The 11,872-nt window shown below is 34.7% G+C and overlaps 2 protein-coding genes across 2 annotated transcripts; both read left to right on the forward strand.

Annotated features, from left to right (window-relative positions):
- Window positions 1–966: 966 nt before the first annotated feature.
- On the forward strand, window positions 967–4,457 carry LOC103503348 (uncharacterized). The gene has a single exon (XM_008467519.3). The coding sequence runs from the start codon at window positions 1,484–1,486 to the stop codon at window positions 3,902–3,904; it is 2,421 nt and encodes an 806-aa protein (XP_008465741.1). The 5' UTR covers window positions 967–1,483; the 3' UTR covers window positions 3,905–4,457.
- Window positions 4,458–6,906: 2,449 nt separating this feature from the next.
- Window positions 6,907–10,427, forward strand: LOC103483015 (cation/H(+) antiporter 4-like). Its single transcript, XM_008439453.3, has 3 exons — window positions 6,907–7,462; window positions 7,904–8,914; window positions 9,012–10,427. Exons 1-3 carry the CDS (start codon window positions 7,208–7,210, stop codon window positions 10,140–10,142), a joined length of 2,397 nt encoding a protein of 798 aa, XP_008437675.1. The 5' UTR covers window positions 6,907–7,207; the 3' UTR covers window positions 10,143–10,427.
- The last annotated feature ends 1,445 nt before the right edge of the window (window positions 10,428–11,872 follow it).

An 11,872-nucleotide genomic window follows, 5' to 3' on the forward strand; every position in this document is an offset into this window, starting at 1 on the left:
AACTATGACATGTTGACAATAAACTATTATTAATTTACGGTTTACGATCTCACTTTTTCGGACTAAACTTACCATTTAGCTAAATTCTCTACCAACGTATTTTCATAAAATGTGTAGATAGACCAAAAATATGTATTTAAGGTCATTAAATCTTAATCTTGCAGAGGATATATACATATATTACTTAATTGGTTGCTTTATATATATATATGCCTACATTTTTATATATAATAATAGTTAAATATAAATAAAATTGTAAAATATGTTAGGATAGGAGATTTGTCTCTTTCGTATTACGCTACTCAAAGTTGACTAACCCTTTATTAGAATTCAAGTCGGGAAATTAAATAATAATAATAATAATAATAATAATAATATGTTTTTCTTTCTTTTTTCTTTTTACAAAAAGAAGAAAACAGAGATGTAAATAAAGTAAGCATAAAAGAATTTATAATACTAATAATGAGAGAAGAGAGGAGGAGGAGGAGGAGGAGGAGGAGGAGGAGAAGGAGGAGGAGGGGAGCGTGTGTTAATGGACCAGAGGCCCAAAGGTAGGGCCCGCAAGCAGCCCACTAAAGCCGACCACTTTCCTCTTTTTTTATTTTTTGTAAAAGCGCGGCACCGCCCATTTCTCCTCCCCGTCAACAGTCCAATAATGAATATTACGTATCAAAGTAAAAGTATGGCAAACGCCCTCTCTGAAATTACTCCACTGCCCTCCTTTTTCTCTTCTTCCCTTTCTAAAACACTAAAACCAAACCTATTTCCATTTCCTACTGGAAAATTATGAGTTTTAAAAAGAAAAATCAACAAAGAAAAACCAGCTTACAAAACAATTACAAATAAAAGTAAATTAATTGTCATAGATATAGATAGAGTGGAATGTGAAATAATCTAAAAAAGGTGAGATGAAAATCAAACATTATAACTGGTAGAGAAAATAATTAATTTAGACATCGTATTTATACAAAATATTATGTGTAGAAATAGTAATACGATGATACATAGAAAATAGTACAAAAAGTGGGATGATTATTAAAATCCATGGCGGTATATGTATGATCAAAGAAAAGAAAAGAATGGCCTAATTCGATGAGAATGGGTTGAATTACTTAAACGACAAGAAGAAGAAGAAGAAGAAGATGAAGAAGAAGAAGATGAAGAAGAACAAAGCTATAAGATAGGTCAAATCCCACAAGCACAAATACAATAATATAAATTCAATTCAAAAGCAACAAAAATAAAATTAAAACAACTTTCAAATTTTGTTCTCATAAATCATCATAGACAAAGAAATCCCACCCCCTGTTCTCTCAAAGCATCTCCAATTAGAAAAGAATCCTTTGGGTTCGCTTTGGTTTTCACGAATCTTCTTTCTCTACGACTTTTCTTTCATTTCATGTTTAACTTTTCAAAAAGCTTATTGGGTTTCTTCTAGAGATTGAAAAATTCCCCTGTTTTTGAATCAAACCCATTTTGGAAGATGGTTCAGAGAATTGTAGCGAACAAATTTGGTGTTCAAAGTGGTGGTGGTGGTGTTAAAGGTGAGAAGAGAGTTGCGAGTTTCAAAACTAGTTCATCTTCTTCTTCTTCTTCTCAAATCCCAGATTGTAAAAACAGAGCAGCTGATTTGAAGAAGATGATGAAGAAATCACGAGCTATTCAGCTTTCTGAGTTTGAGATCAGTTTAACTTCATCGCCGGTTAGGAAGAATATATCTCTGCCTGGTAAACCACCACCCAATTCTTCTAATGTTTTGGAAATCAAACAGAAGCAAAATCAAGCTTCCGTGATTAGAACCAGCGATGGCTCGCCTAATTACATGAAATCCACAAGCTGTTTTGATGCAAGGAAAGAGGTTTCTCAGGTGAGTTCTCGGAATTCTCGAATTTGTGGTGATAGTAAGAAACCCAGAAGAAGGAATTCAGAGAATTCTACTCATGCGTCTATTACTGGCCTTAAGCCCACCAAGAGTTTGACAAAATCCTCCAGTATGAAACTGGTTAGAACTTTGAAGAAGGCACCAAGTTTTAAGAAGTCTTCAAGGGTGGCTCTGTGTGCAGACATGGATTCTCATAGAGCTACCTGTTCTTCCACTCTCAAGGACACTAAGTTTCCAGCATACCTCGTGCTGAGCCCTGGAGCAACTGAGTATGAAGGAACATCAGCCATGAAAGTCTGTCCTTATACTTACTGTTCGCTTAATGGTCATAGACATGCTCCTCTGCCTCCTTTGAAGTGTTTCTTGTCTGCAAGGAGACGTTTGTTGAAGAATCTAAAAGTTGAGCCTTCTGGTCTTGGAGTGAAAGGGGTTGATGATGCTGGTGGGAAAGTGCTAGATGAAGAAAAAATGGTCCCAGAGGTTTTGGAAAATGATGGTGGGTTGGATTTTTTCATTGAAGTTTATGCTGAAAATAAGGTTGATGATGTTGGATCAATTAATCAAGATAGGGTAACGAGTGGAGATTGTGCCGGTGTTTCTTCTTCTACCGTGGGATATGAAATGAAATTGAGCAGTGAAGAGGACAATAAACCAGTTGCAGAGAACATATCTGATGGATCCATGGAGTATGAGGTTGGTTTAGGTGAAGAAGTGACTGAAGGAACCTTCTTCCATGGGGACGAGTACGAGGATGATGCTGCTTCGACGGACACCGAGATGGAAGAATGGGAGGAGCAACAGTTTTTGAGCATGGAAAATGATGGTTTGGATGAGGTTGAAGATCAATCAAATGCTGTAACTGAGGATATATCAGAAGTGGCTCATTTGCAGAATGGAGAACTTGCTGGATCTGGTGACTTTGTAAATAAAAAGAGTGGAAACTTTGAAGAACAGCTCTATATTGAGGATTCTGACTTGAATCGCCATCCGGATTGGGAGGTGGAAGGGGCTAGCCAAGTGTCGGAGAGCTTAAGCTTTGATCAACTTTCTTATTTAGAGGATGAATATGATGAGAAGGATGCTACACAAGCTGTTTCTGAAAGAGATGAAGTTGAATATCTGGAGATGATTTTGAATTATGAACTGGAAGCTGAGGTTGAAGAAACTCTCTTTGTAACACAGGAAGCTTCAGATAAAGAGGAGGAAAGACAAAATCTTCAAGTTGATAGAGTTTCTGATGAACATTGTGGGATCCATGAAGAAGTTTTGCTATTGGATTACCAGCTCCCCAACAATGATCTTGTCTTGCAAGAGAAATTACTAGATGCCGATATTGATAATCAAATGGAAAGCAATAAACAGCTTGATGATTCAAACCATGGAGGTGAGGTTGCTATTGAGGCTGAAAATTTTGATGGACAATGCCAAGAAATCTCTGCTACTGGAAACAGTAATTCTGTTTGTGAAGAAGGTGAAACTGAATCTTCAATAGTCCTAGAAATGACAGGTAATGAGGTGCCTAGTGATTTGAAGATAGAAGAAACATCTATGAATGATAATAGCATCGTGCCGGTTGACATGGTGGAAGGAAAAGATAGAGCAGATTCATTACTAAAAGCATCAAAGGTATCCCGTAACGCAACCGAATCCAGCCAAGAACTTGATCTCGCGACCAAGAATTGGGAAGTAAATCCAAAATGCAAGAGATTAGGAGATGAATCAGAAGATCGGGACTTCAATCCACGAGAACCGAATTACTTGCCATTGGTGCCAGACCCCGAAGGTGAAAAGGTAGATCTCAAGCATCAGTTGATTGATGACAGGAAAAATGCAGAAGAATGGATGCTTGATTATGCACTTCAACGAACCGTCACCAAACTTGCACCAGCTAAAAAGAAGAAGGTGGCACTTCTCGTTGAGGCTTTCGAATCAGTCATGCCGACATCCCGCTACGAAATCCATCTTCGGAATAATGCTTCGGGAGCTTTTACTCCAGCCAAACGCATCCAAGCTTGTTTCTGATGGTAGTAGAAGAGGTAAACCTCCAAACACCATCTTACCAAGTTCATTTGTTTTAACTTGTTTGACTAATGAACTAAAACTTACAAAAAGACCCAAAAAAAAAAAAAAAAAAATAGTGATTCTAGAATAAGGTTTGTAGCAGATGATCAACAGCAACAACTTGCTTGTATGTTTAGGATGTTAGAGAGGCAAGATGAACTAATTATGAGGTCTAATAGGAGTGTGAAAAATACTCAAGTGTGTTAGAAAATCGTCAGTTTCTTGACACTGAAGTATTCGTCGTCGATGGTTTAAAGATGAAGAATGAGTGGCAGGGAGATTTTCTTTGCTTCCATACATCCCTGTTGGTGAACTGCAAGGTTTGAGAGTTTGTCATTCTGTATGTTTGATTCAAAGGGCATGAAAGAGGAAAACAGTTGAGTAATGTCTGATGTCTGTAAATTATAATGTAAGCTATGGTGTCATTTGTTCATGTGTGCTTGTGATGATGAAGGTGTATTAGTAAAACCTTCAAACCCTCAGCTAATTTCATAAACCTTTTTTCTTTTCTTAATTTTTTTGATTTTTATAATTCACATCTCTACTGATATATATATATATATATATATATATATATATATATATATATATATATATATATATATTATATTTTGTAAAGTGGCATTGAGAAATTTGAAGGGGTTAAAGATATTGAAGTCTCCTGTCTAAGGTGCAAGAAATGCTAATGCGAATTGAAGAAGGAAAGTAGTTTACACTACTTATGCAAAATTTCTTCTGTAATGATACTCTCATACTCTCAAACTTGAATAGGCCTAATGGCTAAAATCACATTTGATATAGTCAAGATTACTTTTCTTTCAAAATTAAAACTATTTTGAAAGTTTGGAAAGATGATATGAAATTAAACCAAATGAAAAGAAAACCTTGTGAGACTTTGAACCAAATTTACATTTGAAAAGGAAGAACTTTAGAGAACTAAATTGGAGATATTGTAATTTTCTTTTCCTTCACAATGGTAGCAAAGGGTAACTTAAACAAAATGAGTCAAAACGAAGGGCAAAATCTTTCCAAGGAGGATAGTTTTCGAGTGAGATTGTCGAAAAATCAAAGGTCGTTCGAGCATGAGTGGTTAGCTCATCACGAGCAACAAAATTATTATAATGGTTAGTTTAAAAAAATAGGAATAAACCCTCCTATGAAAGAGATAACAAATAGAGTCGATGAAAGCTTGAACTACGTTAGCATAATTGGGATTTTCAACTAAAAAACTTACAAAGAATCAAGAGAACTGGTTTCCACCCAAAGTGGGAATATATTAGCTTCAAGAGCTTTAGAAAGACCTCACATAACGATGGCCTTGGCGAGCTGAACAAAATCTGCCAAAGGAGAATAAAATTTCAAGGTAAGCCTAACATCAACATTAACAATGGTGTCAACCCAAACATTACTATTTAGAAATCTGCATCAAAGTTCAACTCAAAAGAACTTTGAGAAGGAGCAAACTATAATTATAAAATACATGTAAAATCAATTCATCTTTCACGGAAATAAAGCTAATTTATTCGAGATTTTTAACTATAATTGAATTTTCTATTTCTTTCATTTTATCCTATGTTCAATAAGGTCATAGCTAGAATCAACAACAAAAGAGTAGATAACTCAATGTTATTGTAATCGACAAATTATCTACTTCTTCTCTTGAAGTTAGAAGTTCATATTTTTTATAGAAATGAAAGAATGAGAGAAAGGATGTACGGGAGACAAAATGTTTTTTCAATAATAAATAGAACAAATATTAGATTGTTACGTTGTTGCAACGGTTCCTAGTAACTTCTCTATTTGTTGAGTATTTGAATAGTAAAGCAAAATATTATCATTATAACCATACATTCTCATTAATCAAATTTCTAAATTTATGAACGAGTTAACGCTAGTTATCCCTACAAATTCTCAAACTTGGTAAACATAATCTAAAACTAATCTTACAACATAGTTAGGTGAACCAAATAGAAAAAAAAATAGATAAAATAACTATATATATATAACCGTAATGAAGTGGCTTAATAAAGAAAAATTTTGGATTTTTCTTTAAAGGGCCTCATTAGTGATTATATCAAAAACCAAACAATCACTTTGAGTCTAATAGAATTAATGTCTACTAAGATGTTGGATAAATGTTCATTTCTTTGAAATCGAAGGTTTAAATTGTAATTCTCTTTCGTTTGTTGTAAATAAATGAAATACTATTTCAAATTGAACAAATTTTGTAACTTAATCCAAACAAATCAAGAAAACTATTAGTACAGAAGTTTTAATTTTTTTTTTATCACCAGAAAAAAAAAACTTTAGCAACTACTTATCTAAAGAAAAAAAAAAGGATGATCCTCCTAATAAGCATATTTTTAACAACACAAATTTGATGAAATTAAATAAAAAAACAGAATAATGTTTTTTTTCCCTTGAAAGTAATTAATTAATCAAATAAATATAATTTTGAAATTTTAAACCATACTCGTAATTATATTTTTCTAATAATTTTGAGGACACGTTTGATGAAAACACTACCTGTTTTTTTTCTTCTTCTTTGTAACTGATATTTTGGTATTTACTTAATTATTATTAGTTACTCTTAAGATTGAGTTTGTACTACGAATCTCGTGAATTAACTGTCACATCCCATGTTACAAAAAAAAAAAAAAAAAAAAATCATATTTTCTAACGAAACATTTGATCGAATGCTACATTTTCAAATAGAAAAATATAATATCAAACTTGACTTAAATTTTTAAGAAGCAAATATGTTGAACAATATTTACCATTTTAATTTTGGAAAACTAGACATCGAACTTGTTTTTTTTTTTTTTTTTTTTCTTTTTTTCTATTAGATAATGTAAGTGAAATTTGAAAAAATAAAAGAAAATAAAAGATTGAAAATGATAAAGATAAAGAAAATGATAAAGAGTGGGGGTTTGAATTTTGTTGCTTTAGGTGTAAAATGAGAGGGTAAGGTTTAAAATTTTTGCCAAATATAAGCACAGATTTTCTTTTCTAAATGTAACAGTCTGAGAGAAGAGCTTGAATGCTACAGAATGGTAACAAATACAGTTAGAAACAAGAACCCATCAATTGTTTGTTCAATTCTGTTGCCTCAAACTCCAACCCCTTTTCAAAAGATTCTTTCTTTCTTCTTCTTATTTCTCATTCTCTTTAATCTTCTTCTTTATAAAATCCACACATTTCTTTATCCACAGCCACAACCCTTCCAGCTTTTCCCAAAAAATTTCCCTTTTCAAATACAAAACAATGGCTTCCAATTTCACCATTTACAACAATATTTTTGGTTCAGTTCATGGGAATTTCTTAACCCTTTGCTTTCATACGCCTCCAAAGATTAATTCCGATGGCATTTGGGATTTTGTTTTTGGGTATGCTTCTAAAATTAGGTCTTCTCCTCTTCCATTGTTGGAGCTTCAAATGCTGCTTATTTTCTTTGTCATTATCATCCTCCATTGCTTCCTTCACCTCTTTGGTCTCCCTGTTTTTGTCTCTCAAATGATTGTAAGTCTCTCTCTTCCTCTTTTTCTATTCTTTTTACATCTTATTGTCTTCTAATTGGTTTGATTTTGTATTTGCATTCTTTCGTGAAGATTTGGTTATTTAGTGATTGATGAAATTTAAGAATCTCTTCTAGCTAAAGTTAAAAGAAAAACTCAAATGCTAAACATCTTATATCATAGTAAAATGACAAAAATACCCCTATGATAAAAAAAGAAGTTAAAATTGGAAAACACTAAAATTGCATCAAAATTATTAAATGTAATATAAAAAATAACTTGTAACTTAGATTAATATTTGAGTTTATCAATGAAACTTTTATGAATTGATAAGAAAAGATCATTGAACGTATTGAGAAGTAATATTTTAAGATGAGGTTTCGAATTTGATGACGATTGAGCTTATTGTCTTTTCTCTGCTTCTTTTGTTGGTGCTTCGTCACAGGCTGGCTTGATACTTGGATCATCATGGAGGGGAAGTTTTAGTTCATTTGACAACTTCAAAGATGATGTATTTATGACAGCATCACAAGAAATAGTGAGTTTGCTGGCAGGATTTGGTTACACACTTTTTGTGTTTCTTATTGGAGTTAGGATGGATTTAAGTGTGGTTAAAAGATCAGGAAGACAATCTTTGATAGGTGGTGTTTTATCGATAGTTATTCCTGCAATACTTGGTTCATTGACAGCATTTGGTTTTTCAAGACTTGGTAAAACACATGAAACGGCTAACATGGAGTTTGTAGCAGCAAACCAATCATACACTTCATTTGCTGTTGTGGTTTGCCTTCTTGACCATCTCAAAATTCTGAATTCTGAAGTTGGTCGTTTGGTACTTTCTACTACAATCGTAGCTGATTTGGTGGGTCTGAGTTTCTCCTTCATAATTACTGTTGTTGAAAATGTTCAAAGCCAGGGTGCTTTGAGTGGTTTGATGACTATTGCTTTGGCGGTTGGATCGATGGTCCTTGTCGTGTTTCTCTTTCGCCCTGCGATGCTTTGGATTGTTAGGTCTACACCAAGTGGGAGGCCTGTGCCGGATGGATACATATGCATCATTATTGTATTGGTGCTTGTATCTAGTGCAACTTCTAACATTATGGGACGAACCGTTTATTCAGGACCATTTATCTTGGGTTTGATTGTGCCTGAAGGACCACCTTTAGGAGCTAGTCTAGTGAATAAACTCGACAGCATTATTACATCGGTTTTCGTTCCGCTCTTTGTCACTATTTGTGTGATGAAGGTTGATCTTTCATTCCTTCTTTACGATGGAGAATTTTTTATCTATTCTACTATCGTGATCTTTATATCCACTATTGGAAAATTGGCTGTTTCTGTTGGTACTGCTCTATATTTCAAGATGTCTTCTCATGATGCCTTGGCATTTGGCCTCATAATGTGTACCAAAGGCATTGTAGAGCTTGCTGCTTGCTCTTTCTTTTATGACAGTAATGTAAGGTTTTACATGACATTAGACTTATATATGTATATATTTATACTTGACAATGAACTAAAAAGTAACTTTGATGCTTTTGGTGTGAAATTTGCAGTTACTAAGTAAGCAGACTTTTGCAGTGCTAATTGTTGATATTTTGATTTTCTCGATACTGATGCCGATGCTCGTGAAATGGTTCTATGATCCTTCAAGAAAATATTCTCACTATCAGAAAAAGAACATTCTCAATTTGAAACCTGATGCTGAGTTGAGCATATTAGGATGCATTCATACACAGGATGACCTTCCTGTTTTGCTTAACCTTCTTGATGCATCATGCCCAACCGAGGAGTCTCCTGTTTCTCTGTATGCTCTTCACCTTGTAGAATTGGTTGGTCGAGCTACGCCTGTTTTCATCACACATGAGCTTCATGACAAAAAATGTTCATCTGAAGTGATGGTCTCAGATAGTCTTATTCAAATGCTTCGCAAGTACGAAATGAGTAACGAAGGTGTTGTATCGATTGAGGCATTCACAGCAATAGCTCCAATGAAACTAATGCACGACGACATATGCACCGTAGCAGTTAACAAACTCACTTCCATTATAATCCTTCCATTTCATCGAAGATGGACAAGAGAAGGATTCGTGGATTCAGAGGATAACACAATAAGAGCATTAAATTGCCAAGTCCTTGAGCGAGCACCGTGCTCAGTGGGAATCCTCATTGATCGTGGCCATCTTTTGAGCTATCGTTCGTTTGGAGGTTCTTGTGCATCGTTATTACAAGTTGCAATGGTTTTCATTGGTGGTCAAGACGATAGGGAAGCATTTTCATTTGCTAGACGCATGGTTAAAGAGTTGAGTACTGCTCAACTCACAGTGATACGCTTACTTGCAGAAGATGAGAGCATTAGCCATTGGGAGATGGTTCTTGACACGGAACTGTTGAACGACGTGAAGCATAGTTTTGTGGGGGGCGAACCTTTCAGATACGTGGAAAAGAGAGCGGATGAGGGGTCGGAGACAGCATCAATAGTAAGATCTCTTGGTGATGAATATGATCTTATCATAGTTGGAAGAAGAGAGGGGATTGATTCACCACAAACTTCAGGTTTGATGGAATGGAATGAGTTTCCTGAACTTGGGATCATTGGAGACATGCTTGCCTCTGCTGATTCACATGTTAAAGCCTCCACCTTGGTGGTTCAACAACAACAACAATGGTCATTTTATAAACAATGATCAATCAATTACGTCCATTTTTAGTGTTTTTTTGTGGTATAATTTAAGAGCAATACTTGAGCATATTTTTTGCTGCACATGTCTCTCTGCCACACACTGAAGAAAATTTAAAAATATTTTTGAAAGAAAAAGGTCAAGTTTATCAAGTGACAAACTTTAACCGGAAAAAAGATTGCAAAAAAAAGGTAGAGTTAATGATGTACCAACATTCTTTTTCATTCATATTTTAATTGTATCATAGTTTTAGGCCATATTGTTGATTGGAACACGTCTATCTTTTACCTTTTTGAAGTTGTTCTTTTCAAGGCGGTCTTCAAATAGTGTGTTTCCTATTGGTTTGCCCACAAATGTACTTGTGTGAATACAAAGTCATTTTCATTTTTTTTTTCACGTAAACCAATATTTTCATATACGAGTGATTTCTTTTATAGAAATTAGCAAAAATAATAAGATGGGGAATACAAGACGTGGAAGAACTCCAAACCAAAAGAAAGACTACAAAGAAAAATTCTACTATGTGAAAAATTATTCTTACCCCAATTATAATAGCACTCTTTCAAAGTAGTATATCACCACATAAGTTGCTAGTATTCCAAGCTTAATATGTTTCAAATGAAACCTAAAACTTAAAACTTATTTTATAGTGACACTTTTTTGAACCTTTTTCAATGTAGGACAACTGTATTTTTAACATTTTACTAAAACTCAACAAATTCCACCTTCACTCTTCATTCTCCTTTCCATTGACAAAAGTTGACTAGTACCTTTAACAAAACTTTAAGTTTTCTTTCTTAACATCAAGATTTGCTTCCAGTATTCATAAAGAGGGAAAGTGACAAGATGTGTTTGAGCACCATATCTTCATCATTTATTTTCACTTCGATCATCTCTAGATGATGCTATTAAGAATAACTAGATTGATATGAGTTTTCTATAACTTCCACCATTCCTAGGTCTGTTGCTTCTTGATCATGTACAAAGATTGAGATACTCTTTTTCCTTCAAGCTTCTCCCTTACTTTTAGGGGCTATTTGGACGTAGTATTAACAATGTGGGGTTGAGTTTGGATAACCCTGACTCACGTTTGGGCCTCATTTTATGGAAACCCTAGTTTTAGGGTTTCCATAATACTTGTTTTACCTCTTTAACCCCCCATTCTTTCTTCCTCAAACTTGCTGAAATTTCTTCTTTCTTTCTCCCCTTCAACCTTGTTTTGTCTCTTCAATCCGTGTTCCCCCTTCCTTGAATCCTTCTACAAACCATCTTCAACCTATCCTCAACCCTTCCCTTCTTCTCCCTCAACTCCTTTATATACACAAATTTTTTTAGTCGATCCATATGTTTGTGAGAGCTTCGCCATTCGTTTTTGTCGTCGAATTTTTTTTTCTCTTGGATATAAAACCCCATTCTGTTCTCTTCACAATCCATCTCTAAATCGGTTCCACATTCTCTCTCACTCTTCGAAACTGTAATTCGTTTTGTTGAAGGATTCGCTCCAACGGCGTTGCCTCCGAGACTTTTTGGTTTCGTTGAACGCCTAAGACGATTCCTTGCCTTCATGTTCGATGGGTCTTCTCGCTGAACATGCAAGTCCTTCGTTATTGTCCCTTGGAACTCCCCTTGCCGCTCGACTTCTCTTTTGTCGAGGTCTTTTCCTTGCCGATTGGTGTTTTCCTTCACTGAGTTAGGACATGTGCTACACATTCCTTGTTGTGGCAATAGGTGATTTT

This window comes from Cucumis melo, chromosome 9 (assembly GCF_025177605.1).
Source record: "Cucumis melo cultivar AY chromosome 9, USDA_Cmelo_AY_1.0, whole genome shotgun sequence".
NCBI classification, from domain to species: Eukaryota; Viridiplantae; Streptophyta; class Magnoliopsida; order Cucurbitales; family Cucurbitaceae; genus Cucumis; species Cucumis melo.